This window comes from Anopheles nili, chromosome 3 (genome assembly GCF_943737925.1).
Source record: "Anopheles nili chromosome 3, idAnoNiliSN_F5_01, whole genome shotgun sequence".
NCBI classification, from domain to species: Eukaryota; Metazoa; Arthropoda; class Insecta; order Diptera; family Culicidae; genus Anopheles; species Anopheles nili.
Genome location: NC_071292.1, coordinates 38,092,573 through 38,113,245, shown reverse-complemented (window position 1 = coordinate 38,113,245; position 20,673 = coordinate 38,092,573). Strand labels below are relative to the sequence as shown.

At 41.1% G+C, this 20,673-nt stretch overlaps 2 protein-coding genes across 2 annotated transcripts; both read right to left on the bottom strand.

Annotated features, from left to right (window-relative positions):
• Positions 1-3,183: 3,183 nt before the first annotated feature.
• On the bottom strand, positions 3,184-8,142 carry LOC128725769 (uncharacterized). Its single transcript, XM_053819539.1, has 4 exons — positions 8,103-8,142; positions 5,950-6,633; positions 4,196-4,327; positions 3,184-4,113 (listed from the first exon to the last, which is right to left on the bottom strand). The coding sequence occupies exons 1-4, from the start codon at positions 8,140-8,142 to the stop codon at positions 3,875-3,877; spliced, it is 1,095 nt and encodes a 364-aa protein (XP_053675514.1). The 3' UTR covers positions 3,184-3,874.
• A 2,483-nt stretch (positions 8,143-10,625) lies between these two features.
• LOC128722821 (death-inducer obliterator 1) lies at positions 10,626-20,393 on the bottom strand. Its single transcript, XM_053816503.1, has 9 exons — positions 20,180-20,393; positions 17,194-19,903; positions 16,947-17,124; positions 16,527-16,859; positions 15,645-16,331; positions 15,234-15,473; positions 13,232-14,935; positions 12,678-13,014; positions 10,626-12,589 (listed from the first exon to the last, which is right to left on the bottom strand). Exons 1-9 carry the CDS (start codon positions 20,391-20,393, stop codon positions 11,619-11,621), a joined length of 7,374 nt encoding a protein of 2,457 aa, XP_053672478.1. The 3' UTR covers positions 10,626-11,618.
• Positions 20,394-20,673: the final 280 nt, after the last annotated feature.

Sequence of the window (20,673 nt, the reverse complement as noted above, 5' to 3'; positions counted from 1 at the left end):
AAGCAAGGAGTGGGCTTGCAGGAAGGAATGTGCGCGACTTCAGGGTAACATACACACACATGATACGAACGGCCCGGAATACAGGGAGAACGCAAACAAGACCGCAAAGCACCGATAAAGTTCTCGGACTGATACGCAAGGTCCGGATCCGGATATAGGCACACGAAATGAATGTTGTTTTTGTTATGCTGAGCGCGGCAAAGCACTCACGCAGAGCTCCCGTGTCGTGTCCAAGTTACATATAAACTCAAAAACTGACTGACTAAAACTCTCAATAAGCCATCGATTGAGCTGTAATATTTACGATCAAGTGTTTTGTTTCGAAAAAAAGCATTAGAAACAATAAGCATTAAAATCATCAGAAGTGATTGGCTATCGACGTAAAAAAGCACAATTTTTTTATACATTCGTCACGTAGAGATAAGCTGCTGTCACTTGGGTCTTGTTCTTAACGCAAACGAGAGATGCCAAAAGTTTTGAGCAATTGTGAGCTACTTATCGTGAGAGTCATATAGTGCAAGCGTCAACGGGAACTCAGCTTTTTGACAGCGAGGCTACATAAACACACACAAGTGTGTCAGATTAGCAACGGAATATATGGTCAAAAATAAGTAAAGATCAAAATTATGCACTCGTAAAATTAATTGAAATTCGATACTTTTTACCCAAAAAATAGTTATACAAAACATTTGGATACTGTCAAAATATTGTTGTTAAATGAGTAATTCCATCGTTTTATTGCACCACAAGTGTCACGAGAAAAGCAGCAATTAAATATTAATCAATAAATTTATTGAATTAGGAGCTTGTTTTGAATTTGGATTCATCGTAAAATAAATCAATAAAACCAACCAATAAGTTTTTCTAGTTTTCATTTAAATCAATTTATCCTTCATATTTTTTGTTAAATATCCAGTACAGATTTTATATTCATTCATGTTATTTTATTCCGCGTTCATGTCACGCGGTTGGTGTGGTTCAAACAAAACGCGGTTTGGTACAAATTTTGAATGGTGTGAAGTGTTTTTCAATTACGTCACTTAACGATTGGATGAGAAGTATACACGTGCTGTTCCATTAGAGGTTATTGCATTTGTTGTAGGAAACTTTTGGATCTAAACAATGCGTTCACTGTTAATGTATCGTGTTTAATGATTCTATCGTTGAATATGCCAAAAAAATATAACGTTTAACCTGTGAAATATTAGGTGAAAACTGAAAATAGACTTGAGGGAATGAGCTATGAGACGTGAGTTACAGTCAGTGAGCTATGAGGATACAGGAAACAACTATGAACTGTGAATAGATAGTAGCGTGATATGAATAATGATAAGCAAAGGAGCTACATTGATCCATCAAAAGAAGGACTCTGAGCTTGTTCTTTTTCTGTATGTAGGTAGCACCGCGCGCATTCTCAAATGGCTGCATTCAATAAACCCTATTCGCGCATGAGATTTGTACGAACAGGAGTGAGATAGCCTTCGAACTAACAATGCGCTTTTCGTATTCATTATGGGTGCAAAGTGTCTCACATTTTCTACGATCTTGCAAAGTAGCTCCAAGCTCGCCTTGTTTTATGCTCACTGGCACTTCTAAGCTCACTGCAATAGACATACTCACTGAAGTGACGGTTCGTAAACTTGCACCGCAATGCACACTATGGTAAGCTTGTTAAGCTCCACATACACACCTACAAAGCCTTAAGCTTTGCAAAACTGATTTTGAATTGTAAAGAAGTTCTATTATTGTGATGACAGCTTAAAAAATGTTCTTTTCGCATCATGTTGTGTGATTTGTCAATTCCTGCTACACCGGGTCCCTCTCATTCATCTCTTACCTCATTGTATCGGCTCCTCCATTGTCCTTCCATAGATATGGGGCAAAAATTGTAATGACATCTCGACCACGACGAAAAGGATTTTATTCGCTGTGGACATAATACACATTTCAAAAGCGTATGCGATCAGTGAATTATTTTGTGTAGTTCCAGCTACAGCCATCGCGTCAGGTAGCTTAAATGGAGAAATTTCCTCAGGATATATGTCCTGTTGAATCCCAGCACCCTAACGCGTATTTTAACATCAACACTATCATCCTAGTTTTCGACGACTTCAAAGGTATGCTCACGTAACTGAGCCCTGATGCCCTGCGTGGATTCCCATTTGCATTTGCTAGCAGGACCACCAACCATGCTGCCCCACTATCATTTTGATTTCAATCTCATTTATCTCCAACTCTGCTCGTATGCATCTAATGCATGAGAAAGTTGTAACCCAATCATATCTATATCTTCAACGTACGCCAGGATCTCGTTTATCTCCGACCTGAGGTTCTCTACTGCCTGGACATTCTGTTCGTATGCAGCTACCATTGAGGAAAGTCGTAGACCCATGATGATTATGTCATCAACATATGCCAGGAACTGGATTGGTTTGTGATGAAGATGGATATTTTTTCAAGCCCAGTAGGCTTATGCGGGATTCCAAATGAGACCATCCTACAGCTTTCGCACGACTATGATGACTATTACTAGCGCTTTTCTTGAAGAATTCCCTTTTGATGAATTCTGTTTCGGTATACTCTCTCATAATTTCCGATAATATCTTCGAAAAAAGGCACGACTCTTTATTGAAGAACTATAGAAGAAATCTTAAAAGCAGCATTAAACGCTGCAATCTTTTTGTAGTTGCTGTATTGCAACACTGTATCTGTGTATGAGGGAAGAAGAACGACACCAACCACATAAGCTTTGTCACCGTATGATCGTATGAATGATTTTTAACAGGCTTTAGCACATGCCCTGGTTAAAGCTTAAGCACAAATGTTGCTATTTTGTACAATATCCGCAGAAAACTACTTCTTGTCATACAGAAAAACTATGTTTCTATTCTTTTTTGTAATATTTTACAAAAAAAAAACAACTTACAAATTTAAAATTTATAACGGCTGTTAGACGAACTTCCAAAGGTTAGAGAATAACAAAAATGGATTTTCAATTCTACCGCATGCACATTCGTGGGAAACTATGACGAGTGGAGTATATACGTGTGATATTTTGAAGAAGAAATCGCTCAGCATCGATTTTTTGCCCGCTGCTTAAAAGTGCCACACAAGGTTCGATTGAGCGTTGCCCTCGGAAATACCAGCAAGCAGGAAGAAAAAGTGACAGATTGTTAATTTATTCCACACATCAAAAGCGAATCTGGTCGGTACAATTTATTGACATGTAATATTGAAACTCCATCGGCCTGCGCATGAAAATGATGTTGCCTTCCATGGCGTGTGCATTGTCTTGAATATTCAGCCTCCTAACACACAGGTTATCCCCACGATGCAACTTCACCAAATGTCCCCCTCTTGAAGCAGCAATTAAAGATCTCTAATGTGCCACCATTTATGCGGCACTCTTTTTTTTCTTTTTTGTTGATGCATTTCCTTTGTTTTCGATTCATCAAACTACCAAATGCTATCGGTATAATTTAGTTATGTGTGCGCATGTATTTTTCCTTCTCTTTTTTGTACCGAGAGACGTTGGTGCTTTGCCTGATCTACTGTGTCATCAACACACGGAACCGGTGCTCATGATTGTGGTATAATTATATCGTCCCGGGAGGAACCTCGGGCGGGTGGGTGGTTGGTTGCACAGGAATGCTAAAGCTAACAACAACTTGGCACCTATTTACAGTCAGTACACGAGCAGGGAACGCGATAAAAGGAACCGATCCATGGTCCATGAACGGTAGTACGGTCGTTTTCAGGGAAGTGGTCAGTTGATCAGCCGGAGCTCCGTTACCGCCTCATCCGTCTTCCGTCCCAGCCGCTTCCGGTGGGGAAAGACACGCGCGAGAGAGGATGCACCAAGAACCCGATTCACCTAGCAGGACGCCAGCAGGATCGAGTGGGGCGGTCGGATGGTCGGCGGGTAGCTCATTTTCCGAGTCCGGCAAGCATGTACACGGGATCGTGATAGTTGGTGCCACGGTACAGCTCCGGTACGGTAGACACCAGCGCTCGAATCCGGTGCGAGGGCCGATAGTTCCGGATGGCGTGCAGGAAGGCGGCACTGCCCGCCGGCTTGCGATAGTCCTCGACAAACTCTGGAATAGAAGAACCCTTCAGAAAACCCGGAGTCATTGGGACCTTGGACCGTGCGGTGGAGTAGGAGGCTGTGATCGGGGGGTTTGGGCGGTGCTACCTTTGCGCAGATCGCTCATCATGTTCTGGCCCTCGAGCAGCTTCACCTGGTCGTTGTTGAGGTTCTTCGACTCGAGCGATTCCAGGTTGTGTTTCAGGTTTTGGAAGAAATCACCCAAGTTTGTCAGCGCCCCTGGAAGTGGGTATCGGAAACGGAAATCCACTGAACGATCGAACTGGGATGTAATTGGCTCACGTTAGCTCACGGAACACCGCCGAATATGTGCAACGCAAGGCGGCGCCATTACATGCGACGTGTGCGAAATGGCTGTGCGATCGGCAGCATTAGACGATTGTGGGTTTGCGAAGCAGCGTGAAATATAATTCATCACTTCCCGGTTGACAGTGATGCGGTAGATAGGATTTGTAACGCCCGAGCGCATGAAGCGTCTGTTGGTGGATGAATTAAATCACCGCTATTGGCTGTAAATGAATTAACCATCCTCAACGCCAGCGCAACCGGTGGATGGTGTTACGTACAAATGCTAGTTTACACCGTGGCAGCCGCGTCATCCGAGGTGAGTCGCAGCTTCCGAAAAGCGCCCACTAGCGGCCTGGTGACAATGATAAATTTTACACCGTTTTACAAAACTGTCCTCGCTTCCGCGGGAGCATTATGGCCGTGCTACAGCTACTCCCACCGGCAGGGCGGTGGCAATTAAAATCGCTATTTATGGTCATATGTTACACGAAGGAGGACGCCCCGGTAGACTACCGACGGTACGATAGCAAAGGACGATACCTATGAATGATGGACGCGATAACCAAGCCCGTGGATGTTCGTTCTCACCGCGGGAACGGCGGGATCAATCAATCAATTTTACCACTAATCAATTGGTGTGATGTAAGCTCCGCAAACAATTACATCCGGTAGGGTTGGGGATTGCAGATGGCTACAGTGAAAAGAACCCGTTGCCAATTAGATAGTTTAGAGCTAGATCCCCAACCGGTCGGTGTACGTCGCTAGTTTCACTCGTTAGTCTACTTATTTGTTTGAGCAGGTCGTAACTTGCGTAATATTTTTCAGATGCCAAAAAAGCCACTTTTCATACGAATTTCGTTTTAAACCACACATACTTCAATTGATTGTCGGCGGTAAACTTTGATAGAGCACAAATAATGCATTGTTTAAATGAGTTAATCGTTAAATCAGCTAGTAGTAATTTGTATGTTTATCTGAGATTTTTGTATCATCGTCTCAAAATATCATGTTTCTATTACCCAGTGTAGAATAGGAACAAAACATAGTATTGTTACTAAAAAGAACACAAAATCATTCCCTTCTTAGCAATGTGAATAAATACTATGTCTATTATTCTACAAAACTATTTCCTAAAATGAATTACTTTGCATATTTTACAAAAAATAATGTCATTAGTTTTGTGTTATGCCACTTTAAAATTACGTTAAAGGTTTTTTACCGCTGTTCGAAGATTGAATTTGGTTTGTCTTCTTTTATCGTATCCAGTATTATCCAAAATCTTGTAGAATAACGTATTGTATGTTATTCAGACAGAATAAAATGGATGTCAACGGCGTTAGCAATTATGTATTGTTCCACCCTAAAGAGAAAATATGCGAGACTTTGTATCCTGGAACAAATAACTAAAGATGTAAAACACACAAAACAAAGCTAGAATTAAGACATCGTTGCAGGCTTTCGGTGGTGATATTAGCAAGCGTGTCATTGCTATAGCGACCAAGTGCGGAACCGTGCACGGAATGAAATAAGAAATCTCATCGTCCTGACCGTACCGTAGAACTCACCAACACTGATGGAAGGCATGAAGCTGCCATCTTCAACACTGGCACCACCGGTAACCGCCGGAAGAATGTGTGAACGTCGAGCAACGGTTGAACGAAGGGCTGCAGCGCGCTTTTGGCCCACGGTTCCGTACGTGTCATCCAAAGGTGCGGCAGTTCGTTCTTCGGATTCTACTGCATTACCAGGTGTACTGCCAGAGGGGCCACGCTGTTTCGGCCCAATCTCGATCAGCTTTCCGTGCAGCATGTAGTTGGTAGTGTCTGGTCCTTCAAGCATGAACGATTCCTCTTGTTGTGGGTCCTGTCGATCGAATGGCCCTGAGGCATCCTCTGAATACGCGCGAATGCGTTGTTGAGGGCGTCCGTAGGGAAACAGCAGTTGTAGTACCGTTGCCAAGGACCTCCGCGCACCGGCCAAGTCTGATTCGGTCATGGCGGACGGGACGGATCTGTGGTCACTTTGTGCAATTTGCTGCAGGTGTTTCAGTTGACTGAACAGATCCGCGTGCTTTCCTGGCGTCTCGTTAATTCGCTCTCGCACCGGCCCGCCAGGACGAGTGTCGATGAAATCTATTGCCTGACCAGGCAAAGATCGCACGCTGGATCCATGGGCGGCGATATCTTGAGGGCTTTGGTTGATGCTGCCGTAGATGGTCGCATCTGAAAATGAAAAATCTGAACACTCGAAAGACGCTGTAGTTGGAACTCATTGTGAGCTGATGTTTTCCATTAATACGCAATGTCTTCATTTCCGATCAACGCCCTGACAAATCAACGAAATTCGTTACTTTTCTTCGTTGTTCATGTTTCTATGTTTCAGTATGGATTCGAATTTATCAGATAAACGAACATATTCTGTTTTTTATTAATTTTTTAGATTGATGATGTCAGAAATTTTATATGTAATTAAGCAGAATATATTTTAGAAAAATTTCACTACGTTCACGATTTCTCAGCCAAACATTTGCTGCAGATTTTAAAAACAATTTAATAAAATTGAATTATAATCGGTTCTTTTCGTACATGTAATGATAAGCTCATTTGTGCCTGTAATGCAATAATTTATAATTGTTATTATAACTGTTTATTATTACAATAAATAAATAGAATTAAGTACATAATAATCCATTAGGCATAAGCATCCTTAAGCATTCATTTATTGTTTTAAAGAACCATTTACAAAACCAATAGCAAATAAACATCAGATATTTTCGAAAAAAAAAAGGTTCAGTTTAATTTATCAGCTAGGAATTTTAAAATTAAATTTTTAAATTAAGTTGTGCGTTGTTACTATCTAGTAACATTACTTGTTTCAAAATAATTTCAATAATGATTTCAATCTAACATAGAAGATAAATAAAATTGATACACATTTGCTAGCAAACAATTCAAAACCATATCTTAACTTAAGAATGCTAAATGAGTGTTCATTACAATGTCTAGATACCGTTCGGGCATAAATTATGGCCGTTGAAGTAATTTATCATTATTTTTCGGGTCTTATTGAGTAAAACTGTACTACCGAGATGTTGGAAGCAGATACACTTTGCATTGCATTGCAAGTGTACATGTCGTCTGCGCCATTTTGTGTCTCGTAAAGAGCACAACTTACGTGCTATGCATTCCAATTCATAGCGTTTAGCAAATTTTAGCATTTCTGTGCATTTTTTGTTAGTGACGCTGTATGGATTTTTTTTTATCACGCTATTACAGGTTTTATTTCTTCATTGTAATATTCGACAATAATATTACTTTACCGATATTCACTTTAACCCTATAGACTTTATCTAAACAAATTGATAATTATTTTTTGATAAACCTATGCAAAGCGTGGATAACTTGGAGCTATTTATTGTTGATTAACTCCCTGTAGTTTTATTAGCAAAACTTCCGGCGATTACGCAAAGAAAAAAGTAGTAGCACTAGTTTTAATGTACACTACAAGCTAGCAATAAACTTAACGACTCCTGCTAAAATTGCTAAGCTTTGGGAAAGTCAAATTATTGGTCTTTTACGCAACAATAACCGTTAGACAGTGAATGGGGGGGAAATCATCTCATAATGAGAATGCATATAAAAATCGTATAAAACGCGTGCTTTTACCGCGACCTGCTAGAATGCAGCATTAGCTTAGTGTCAATTACCCGTTGTAAATATCAATAAGACAATCCACAGGTGCAACATCATTTATGATCACTAATTGGTTTGCAAGACACCTCACGGCGAACGGTACACGTTCAACACCCGCACTGGTAGCGCAAGAAAGAAAGTTTAGCACTGTTTTCTCATTCAAACACCAAAGAAATGGCTCATTTCGGGACACATAAGCATCGCACCGCAACCGTTAACACACAAAACCCATCTGATCGTATCGCAGTGCAAATTGCCAGCTCTTTCAGGATCACGACACGATATGTCCTTGCGGAGCTACCAGGCACGACCTGTTGCTTCCGGTTCGGAACAACTGAACTATCTCGACCCGGTTGCGGGCACTTTTATAGCCATGCTCGGTTACGAGGCGAGCGAGAGTAAGTGCCAATGGAGGGAATGTGGACTGCTGAACATGCGTGCTGCGTATGTAACGGATCGTTTGAAGTTAGTCCGGCGACGAATCGCATTTTATGAATGAACATGGCCCCCGGGAACCCAGTCTGCTGCAGATTGACCACCTGTCCTCGCTAATTGATCTTCAAACTCTCCAGCTAATTGAAGCAAATCACAAACTTTTCGATTCTTATTTTGTCTTCGCCGATGAAGGTGGCCATGCTCGTGACGGTGTTGGACGAGTACCGAGCATTCAGTGGAATTTGAAGCTGCCTCGGTGTTGCGGTGTTCACCAGACATCCTTCGCAGCATGAGTCTCAGATTTTTTGCGTTTGTGAAAAATTAATGCACCGTGAACGCCCTCCCTAAAGGGGATGAGTCGCGCTCCCTCGGTTATGGGCTGCAAGTTGCTGCCCGCTTTCAAAGTACGTATGGTACATTGAACCAGTCACGCGTCATCGGGAAGTGCGAAGGTTTGCGCGAAGTATATGAAGGATTGTAATTGAAAGGCGCGTAAATAAATTTTTTGAACTACATGCTTAGTTTTAATTCAAAAGGATCCTTATTTATGTAACGAATGCTTCGTGAAACAAATTGTACTAGCATGATGTGGTACCATGCTAGCTGCCATAAATACCTGAAAAAGTATATTAATTGATAACATAATACAATAACAGATTTTCTTACATGTGTTGGAAGAACTTAACAATTGTTTTTGTTTTCAAACTATTGTTTACAACATTTCGATTTATTAATTACCTCTTTACTCCTAATTACCTCTTTATGTTACAAACAATTTTTATTTAATTTTTGTTTGCATTTGGACATGGTTTGCTCAAAATCATGGGTTATCGACAAACAGTGAAAATCAATTATAATGTGATTGGGTTAGTAGCATAAATATGTAAGAGACAAGATGAGATACAATGCACGCTGTAGTGTACAGAAATGTGCATTTAAATCCGTGGAAGTGCTTACTATCAATGCTTACTTTTAATTTCCTAATAGAACATTACGGGTATGATTACAGCGTTCATGTCTAATAGGTTTGATCAAATATCTTGAAAATCGTGGGTGTGCTCAGATGCCATGGTGAACACTGTGCATGCGCGGTTCTAAGCATCCGTGTACCTGAAGCGCAAAACGAGTGGTCCGCATTATGAATCAATCGATTTCTCAGATACAAAAATGCAACGCATAAATCGAACGATTTGAAAGAATCGATCGATATTTCGATCACGCCTATGAGCGGATATACTTAAACATTGCGTGTTTCAATAACCTATTAGGATAAGTTGGAAGAATTTCTATGTTACCATCGCTCTCATTCATTCGAAATTAGTACAAAATCATTCAGATTTCAAAGTACATTACCGTTATTGGTCACATGAGCCAACACCGTTTAAGGAGATCAATTCAAAAATAGCTTCGGAAAATACAAAAAAGGTGAGATGATAACAGATGTAATAAGAGGGCTAAGAACAATAGAAAGCTAGATTAGGATTAAGAACGGTATCGCAAAAGAAATTTGAGTCATAAAAGTCTCTAGGTAGAAGTAGAAACATTCTGATAGCAACAGGTATTATTCAAAAGGAAGTAGAATGGTAGTAAATATGGAGAAGAATAAATAATCATGATGCATCATTACCACAGGCCATATCTTTTTCATTACCACACCACAAATAGGATTAAGCAAATATGGACTTGAAAAATACTCGCTAAAATGAAAAAAAAAAATGTATGCTGGCATGTTTCTTACGCATACGCCTATTATTAATTAAAATCAGTAGCCGACATCAGTTTCTAGCCATAATTTTTGCCTATATAGATTCAGGCCATCAAAAACGAAATGATGATTATATTATAGAGGAAATTTTGATGAAAACCATTGTTGAAACAAGAAACAATGGTACCTCAGAATGACTATAGTATTGTATGATGTTTAATTTTCTATCATTTGGATAAAGAACTAGGACATATAAGTTAATAATGTTACTTATGGCTGTAAAATACAGAATACAGACACATCTAGCATAAATTAGACTTCTTTAAAGATACGAAGAAAAAAATCAATGTAATAGTTTAAAAATAACATCGTATACATTTAAATTTGCAACTTTATTTTGTCAAGTATCTGATCTGTTACCAAAGAAACACCGAAGGCTCTAGGCGCTAGAATATTTCATTTCCATAATCACGCAAAGGATGGCAATGAACAGTAAAACTATCAGCGATACCGTCAGGGTGAGTAGTTTTGCTACTTATATGATATCATCTCATTTTTTGGATACTTAAAATGCAATACAAAACTATAAATGCGTTTTTCGGTACATCACATTTTCAAAATGTTTAGTGAAATTTCCAAGTTAGGTTGTACAATATCTATTCTAACGTCTAGCATACATGTGTTACAGAGAGTATCAGCTTTTCGCTGCTATCATACATTAGTTCGTACATGTAAAATATTTTTACATTAACTATTGCATCGTATTTTTCTTACATTTGCATAATTTCAGAGGTATATATGTAGATGCTGTACAACAGATCGGTAATATATACCTGTGTATTTTACGGTCATATTGTATATTTATTATTGCCTACTATAGTTGCATTTATTATGCCAACTCAAATGTTAAACAATTGCAGAATTCAATTGTTAGATGTTGCTATTACATTTTATTTTGTCAATCGCAAACACGCAAACCGTTAAATTTAACCACTTAATTCAAATCTCAAAGTTTAAGTATGAATCATCATTAAAGCAATATCAATGTTCATGAAAACAATGCAGGAATGGAACGGTGAAGCCGGACGAGCAAAGAGTTTTTATTATATTTCTGACCACTTTTGTAGGATACCTCAACAAACAGGTTGTTGTGGAGACTTAAAGCTTGAGTATAAATGACCAAACGGGTACCGATGTACGGCTTATCTATTTTATATAATTTGATCCACAATTTACATTATTCTTTAAAAAAGGTGGGAGCAAATAATGAACGTCCGAAAAATTTTCCCGTCCATAGATATGCCACACTGTGTGTTTTGTAGATATAGCTCTGGAATTACTTTTATGCCGTGCTGATGAACAGCACGTTTAACAAAAGGGTCCGAAATTCTTACGTATCTTTCGAAGAAGAATCGGGCAGTATTGCATCATCGGGTACCATACTCAACAACTCTTCCTCGGACAGTTTTGCCAGCCGACTTTCCCCCGCAGACCCTCCTGTTGCTACCAAGGAGCGTGCGATACTGCCCGTTGGAAAAATGGAGGACGATTGCATTAGCGAGGCGTCTGTAGCAGTAGCGAGAACTACCGTAGGAGCAACAAGCGATGTCATTGAGTCAAAGGTGGCAACAGCCGAACCTGTCGGAACAGTTGGAATACTAGGAAGCAACGTGGCAGGTAGGATACGCTCATCTATATCACCCTGACTATTTGCTACGGGAATAGCGGTATACGGAGTAGAAGCCGCGGATTTATAAGCACCATACAGTGACGGTGTAGTTGGGTTGTATTCCTCCTCGTCTTCATCTTTTTTGGACGCATTACTTACAACGGGTGGTAATGCATCTTTTACACGGTCTATCTTGCCACTAGTACTCAATGTCCCTCGAACGGAACCATCACTGCCACTGACAGCTGCTGCCGGTATACCGCTAGCGCCTGCAGAGCTAGTACCTCCTTTAATACTGGCCAAGATTTGCGATAAATTTGGTGGAATCGGTATTTCGTTGATCAGCGACGATGGCAGGGCATTGTTTATTTCCTCCTCTTTTAAGTCAGCCATGCTGATCAGCCCGACGATTTCATTCTTCTGCTCAGCGATCTTTCTGTTAAGCTCGTCCATTGCAAGGCGAATTCGTTCCTCCTCTGGATCAATCGCAAGCTCCTCGCGAGACTTCCCTCGCGACACTTTCGATGTATCCACGATTGCGGTAACATCGGCAAAGTTGCTATCATCGCTGCCTCCACCGGGGGAGTACGGCTCGTCGTCGTCATCGTCTATCAGCATTGCATTCGACTCAATCCCGCGGCCAGTTGTGCTGGTGCTACTACTGTTACTATTGCCCTCGACAGGCATAACCACTGCGGAGGATACTGAAAAAAAAATATCGAAAATATATGTTATTAATAATAGAAAAACTAAATTTTGCAGAGCGACATTTTGCCTTACCCTTTCCTGCAATAGGGGCCTTTATGATGTTCATATCGATTTCCATATCCATCTGATCGTTAGGAGGGGTGCCGGAATTCGGATCCTCTGTTTTGAGTTCAGTGTGACCCACAGTCGCGTCCTTCATGTCACTATCCGCCAAATTCGATTTTAGTGGCTTACTGCTATCGTTAGATGATGTTTTATTTGCAATATCTTTTGTTGCAGAGAGGGGTTGTTTGGATACATATTTAGAGATAATTTGCTGCGTTAAAGAAGCAACTTTAGGTGATGAAGTGCCAGTGCTTAATTTTTCGCTCACGGAACTGGGTACATTTTTCGGCTGATGACGAATGGTCTGTAACATAATACAAAAGAGCATATAAAATTACACTATTCAGAGAACTTTTTAAATAAACAGTCTTTTTTGAATACATTAAGTTATCAACGCTGTATTGTATAAGGTATTGAATTTATGAAGTAATACTCGTAAGATATTCAACAGAAAAATCATACCTTCAAATTGTGGACACATTGACAAAAAGCATAGATAAGATAAACATATGTGTACTTACTTTAGTTGAGGTGGAGCTGGTTAATGCACTCGTAGGTACCGACCGTTTTCCTCCCTTAATTTTTACCAATACACCTAGGAGAAGGTTTGGCTTACGATCGCCTTCTATTATACCAACACCTCTAAGCGGCTTCAAAATCATCGGTACCATCTGCTCCGCCGGCAGGGGAAATATGTAAAAATCTTTTATCGAAGCCGAAGGTGATTTAACCACGCTGTACCGTTTACGACTGAACAGGTGATTGTACAAGGTATAATATGCGCTGGATTCCGTCGAGTGGAATCGCACCAGACATACTTCTTTATTGGGACTTTTCTTTATCTGCCCAATGTAATCCCACACAATTTCAGGCTTAATAGTTCCGCAAATATTCAAATCGTCAGTAAAATCTTTTGTCACATCTTGAATATCGCCGCTAACCGCGCGGATTGACATTTCGATGCTGGCCACATCGATCATATGTATACTACCCGTCCAGTGATTTTTCTCAGCTTCCTGCTTCTGATCATCGACTACTCTGCTATTCGCGTCTGTTGCAGATTCGCCTTCGTAGGGACAGTGTGGTGGTGTTGGTATTGTCACCGTACTAGTCGGTTCCTGATCCAGATCCAGTTTCAGTTCTTTTCCCACGTTTTCAGCTACATCCACTGGCTTTTTAGCGGTTTCAACTTTGCTATACAGCAACACGGTTTCTTTCGTCGTTACAACACATTCACTGGAACGCTTCGTGTCATTATCCGGTATTACAGCGACAGCGGAATCATTTGCCTTATCGCTGACTGTATCTACTGTTAACTTTACACTTCCCTTCGACGGTTCTTCCACACGTTTTTTAGATGTTCCAGCTGCTTTATTTTGTGCTTCGTTCGTCTTGCTATCTTTACGTTCCGGTTCAGGTGCAGATTTAATAGTCTGAGGGTCAGTTCCTTCCGTACTTCGGTTTGTGGTCGAGCTTCGTCGTTTTTCTGACGTACTTTTGCTGGTTGTCTCCTTATCTCGCGAGCTTTTTCGTTCGTGTTTCGAACGATCTCGACTACGTTCTCGACCTTTATGATGACGATCGCGATCACGTTCACGATCACGGTCTCGTTCACGCTCTCGGTCCCTATCTCGATCACGGTCTCGAGGGGAATGTCGATCGTGACTGCGTTCACGACTACGTTTTCTCTTGTGTTTGGATCGGCTACGATCACGTGAACGATCGCGTTCATGTTTTCGTCCGCGACTACGACTACGACTTCGGCTGCTACGGCGAGATTCTTTCTTACGGGACGATGTGCCAGAACCAGTAGGAACATTACCATCTATCTTGCCACTGCTTAGCGCTGTGGCGCTACTGCTGCTGGAAATTGAAAAGCTACCATAAATGCCGCAATACGGTTTGCCATAATCATAATCCTTAGACTTGTATGAGCTATCCATAACTGGCGCAGATGAGTCGTCCAACTCGCTGGTACTGCTAACGGCTGAATTATTAAGCAAAAGAACCACATCTTCTACAGGAGCCGATGGATCTAATTGAACACGATCGTCTATTTTTCCTTCGATAACTTCTTCACCTTTGTGAGTTTTTAGTACATAATTTTTCGCGCAAGAGAGCAAATCAAGTTCCGATTTCTTTATCATTTCCAACTGATGCTTTGCTTCATTCTCACGCCATTGTGCCAATTCCTGACTTGCCAATTCGTCAGCAGTCATGCGAACCTAACGCGAATAAATAAATACGTACAGGAAAAAAAAATATTTAGAATGTACCGTAAATAGCATAGTATATAAATATATATTTGTATATATATATATATATATATATATATATATATATATATATATATATATATATATATATATATATATATACATATATATATATATATATATATATATATATATATATATATATATATATATATATATATATATATATATATATATATATATATATATATATATATATATAAACAGTGTATAACTATATTTAAATGATTAGATGTGTTAGTATTACCAATTGCTTTGGCTCGATGATTTTTTCCGATATCTTCTGGAATAGCGATAAATTCTTGCGATCTTTGATGTTGAACACTAAAGATCTATATTTCGCTCTGTACTTCATGCCGGTGTCTTTGTTAAACAGAATAAACATTTCAAGCTCTGTATCTCGTACGAAGCGATCGATTTCCTCCTCCGTAAGCCGATTCATTGTATTTTCTTCTGATATTTCAGTCGTGCGTTGTAAGAGATGTTCCTGTTAGCGTAAGAAAAATCAGTAAATTAATTGTTTTTTTTTTGCAATGTATTAAGCATAATGCTGTTCAATTGTTACTGTAATTATAGATTTTGCCAGAAACATTTTAAACTGAAATCCCAAAAAATACCTTAATGGGAGACTGATATCACTTAGATGTAAAATACGCACCTTTAATGTCCTTTTCACCGTTACGCGAATATTTTCTTCTCCGGACGATGATTTGGAACCTCGCGACTGCTTTCCATGATCCGATGGAGTAGATGGAGATGTTAATATCGGTGTTTTCTTTTGCTTGCTGTTAACCGACGAAGTGACTGAAGTCGATGGGTTTACCTGACTCGTAGCGGCATTTGCTTTTTGTTGGTTACCAACACTAACGCCTGTTCGAGGCAGAAGTGTGGGAGTTCCTTTCATAGATGAAACGAACGTTGGCGTGTTACCAGCTAATTTTTGTGGTGCTTGCTTCGTTGTTGGAGGGTGCACTTTCTGTATATTCAACGAGCTACTAACAAGTTTTCTTGCAGATTGCATAGAAACTGAAGTTGGTGTGGCCAAAATCATCTTCCTCTGTTCTGTGAATTTAAGCTGAGTTTGAATTTTGGGCGATTGTCCGCCAAGTCCACTAGATGAAGCTCCACTTGCAGCACTGGAAGATCCCCTTTTCTCCGCAGCTTCTTTGGCAAGCTGCTGTTTCCGAACTTCGGCCTGTTTGGCGAGAATGATCGAAGCCTGAGCGGAACCAGGCGGAACAAGTTCGAATGTAGGATGTAGTTGAAGCCAGCTTTTTAAGTTTTCTAAAGAAGGCGCATTCTTTCCCGTTAAACAACGTCCAGATTTTCTTTCCATCACAATAACCTAAAATTTAAGTAAAGAATTGAAAATTGAAGCAAAAAAATAACAACCGAAGGGAGTATTCGCACACGCTCAGTGAATCATGAAATGGAACATGTTCATTAATGACTTTTCCCAATACAAAATAATATTAGGATATGTGATAAACAATTTCAAGGTGCGATACATAAAAATTTGTCCACAAACCATGTTTCTTACAATGTGACTATTATCCAACAAGTTAGATCCACTAACTGGTGCGGCTACAGGAGTAGACGAAGGAGGACGTTCCTTTGATTTGTCAGTTTTTGCCACCGGCTGTGACCCGGCGACAGTACTCGAAGCGTGCTTGCGGATGCAGTCATCGCTGCAGTAAATCGAGCTAGGTTTAGCAGGCTTATTACACACTACGCAATTCGCACCATTGCCTTCCGATGATGATGCTAAAGTTGTGCTACTACCCTGCACGGTAACTTTGGCAGGTTCAGCAGCGGAATCGATACTTCCGGTAGAATCACCCGTCTTTTGCCAAAATGTCATAAGTTTGGGTTGCTAAATAAAATAAATAATAATTGTTGTATTAAATAATCAAATATTATCCTAGCATTACTTATTGATAGCGTGCTGGAGCTTTATTACCTGGCGGTCTTGTTTCTTCTTGAGACAATTCGGACATGTCCACTCGATACCATCCTGTTCCATCTGTTGGCCCATCACTTTCGTAATGTTGACACACTTGCCATGGAACCAGTCCTCGCACGAATCGCAACAGATCATAAATCGGTTGTTGTGTGGCTGACTGCATATACACCAAAGGCTGAAAAAATACATTATTTGTTAACAATCTGTTCATCTGTTAGCACTAAAAATAGTTGCTAGCATATACCGATCTGGATCGTCCTCTGAGTTCCAGCTTTCATCGGACTCAAAATCGTCATCCTGCGCAGCTTCCACAGCGAGTGCCACGTTGGACGAGCTAACTCGCTTAGCGCGTGTGCTGTCAATCGATTGGCGAGCTTTACTAGTTCGCTTGCTCTTAGCTGCTTCGTCCATACTTTGCTCAACTGTTCCATCTGCCGTACTACTCTCCGGCATTCCTGGTGTAGTTGGCCTAGAGGATGTCGTAGTCATTCCAGGCTTGACAGACTGTCGTCTTGCAATTTTGGAGGTTTCAGGTGTAAATGGTCCTACTGTAAGCGGCAACTGCTCAGAAGCAAGTATCGCAACTGGTGGCTGCTCGATGGAATTGCGCCCGCTCATTGGAGTTTCTACTTGAGCTCGCCGTTTAGAAGCTCGCGTAGCGGGAGCTTCTATCGGTGGTAATGTTATCACACGACCATCACTGCGCCGAACTAGTATTGCTTCCTTCCGAGTTAATGATTGATCATTAATCATTAGCTCTGATGAAACGTTTTCATTCGAATTCGTTGGGATCGCTAAATCATTAGAAGCAATTTTAACCGTTGCTAACGGGTAAGTAGAAGTAGACGCGGAACTTGTAGTCGCCTGGGCCATTGGATTTTGTAGCGTCATACTTGCGACGGTGTCATTTATCGGCATCGCCGGTACCGCCAGAAGGCTGTCCGTATTGATAACTCCAAGCACTTGTTTATCAAGTATTTCTTGCAATTCTTTGTTCTTAGCCAATTCAGCTACATGCTCGAGCAAATCTTCTGGAAGAGCATCATCGCTACTGGTCAGTGCCTCCAGTATACTGGTATCTGGCAGGAGATCCACAACTGGGACTACCTGAGGATTCGGTTTGATGTCGGATATCACGGGAATGATTTCTCCGCTATTATCAACAGCACTAGACGCTGGTTCCAACATGTCACCTAAATTAGGTACTTCCATCGGTTGCTGATGTTGTTGCATAGATATTGCCGGCGAAGATATATTTACAACCGGTCCAGTGGACCCTACGGTTGACGGGACAGCTGCAGGCTTGATCGAATCATCCTGCACGATCACGTTGATTGGATCAACATGTTGCTCGGTGCAGACATTTGGTTGGGCGACCGTCGATGGAGGTTGCGTTATGGTAATGATTTCTTTTTGATTTGCTGGTTTTGGAGCGGAAAATACCGGAGCTTTCACTACGGTGACACTCGTAAAGTGGGGAATCACCGATGAAGCAGGGGTACTACTCGCAAGAGTAGTTGGCATGGTCGGGGAGGCTTTGCTTGTGCTCACCTTTTTAATTATATCTGGAGTTGAGAATAAAGCCGATATATCGCTGAACAATGCGGCGTCGTGAGGACTCGACTTGGGTTTCTTTTCCTTCTTTGTAATTACAGTAGAGCTAACCAAATTTACCGTCATTGTAGGCACGGAAGTGATCGATGTTTTAGGTTCGGATTTAGCTTCGGGTTTTGATGAGGTTTTTGCCGCATATGCTCCATGCAGCTGTAATTTGCTGTTATGCAATGACGATGCCGTTGATACTGACGCAGGTGGATTGCTGTGGGGTTTTTGTACATCTCGCTTTACAGGAAGTACTTTTGGAGAAGTGTCTGTTTTATGAATAACCGATTTTTGGGGCGATATTTTTCCGGCAGATGTCAGCGCCCTTCCACCAAGCTTTCCTGATCTATGTTTCTCTCCTTCTTTGTTGGCGCCATCGGCAAGTTCTCGGTCTACTCGTTTGTAATGTGCTCGTTGCGCTGTCTTTGGTGTCATTTTATTTTTGTATTTTCGTTTCCGTTTTTTGTACGTTGATCGGCCGGTAACGCTAAAATCGACATCCATTTCATCATCATCTTCAGAATATGAGGACTCTTCTTCCGAAAATTCTGAATCGAATACATCTTCATCATCATTATCATCCTCTTGTGGCAATCTACCGGATGGTTTGATAGGCTTGGTAAGTTTTTTCTGTTCCTGCGCTGACACTGGTGTCGCAAAGGATTTCCGGAATTTTGCATTACCCGACGTGCTAGGACTCGGTGGCGTTACCAGACAGGCTTTGTTCAGCCTCGCAGTAAACGCTTTTCTTGCATCAATAACCTTTCCACTGGAGCCTGTGGCAGCCAAATCAGATTTCTGTTTGTTCGCAATGGCAGAGGCAGTTTCCTCCGAGGAATCAGCGTCATCAAACAAGGTCCTTGGGGGCAGCTTTTGCGTCGGTGACAAAAGTGGCGTGTAGCAATGATCGTTAGAAACAATTTGCTTCAAGAAATCTATATCTACCGCCTCCTTGCGTAAGGGATGTTCGTACCCAGTAAGACTGAGGACTTGAGCAGCAAAGTTCGAAGCTTGCTCTGGAGGGTAGAAAGCTTCAACCGTCAAGCTTACATGCTCCGGAACTTCTTCTTCTTCTTCCTCTGCTAGTTGCATCGCGGGGGTGGGTTTCTTGTTTGGAGGGCGACCACGTCTTGTAACTATTCCGACTACGCTAGAAGTGGCGGAGCTGGTACCAGCAACAGAGTTACTGTCGTCATTAGAATCTTCGTTGGAACTGACGACATCCGCATCTGCAACTGCTTGCTGTTTTTCTTCCTTAAGAAGCCGCTGTTCTTCCTCGATTTCCTTCTCAATGCTTGGCGTAGGGGATGAAATTCGAACCACACTCACAGATGTGTTGTTAGTTTCATTAGCTAAAATCAATCAGTTTTTTTTTGTAATTATTACAATAATATTTACAAAAACATAAGTAAAGAAACACAAATAGAAATCAAAACTGATGTATTTCGGATAGAATATGTAATACCGGCGAAAGGGTGAAAGAAAAGCGTGGTGGGTTCAGTGCAAATTGCGGGAAAAGAAAAAATATTCAATGCATTGAGAAGAACAAACGATGTTCCGTAAATATGCAAATTCGACATTAGGAACTGACTGCCGTATAGCAAAAGCTGATCGATGTAAACAATTACCTAGTAGGCTTTGGAGTGTAGATTGATCGACTGAGACGGATCCATCTTTGTTGACCAAGATAACCAGATTGGAATCGATTTTAAGCTCTTCCGGTACTGCACAAGAACCCGTTGGATCGCTTTCCTTCGTGCCGATCACATCAGTGGCGCCGGCATCACCTTCGAAACCATCCCGACTGGAAGAGGCGTAAACTTTGAACACTGAACTTGACATTGCATTGCCCGATGTGCCGATTCGTTGTGCATTCTACTCTTTTGTCTTTGAAAGACTTTGTAAAACCTGGTTTTGTTGTTTTCGAACTATGCCTTTGCTTTTGAACAACACAGCGATCTGAACATCCAAGCACGGCGTGTACACTCATCAAGTATAAAATTTTCTCCGCTGTAGAGCACTATTTTGCGCGCGCCCGGAAACTGGTCCCCAGCTTCGCTACGAACGCATTCACTGCAAACACCGCAAACAAACCCTGTATTGCGGCATCACATGCAAATGC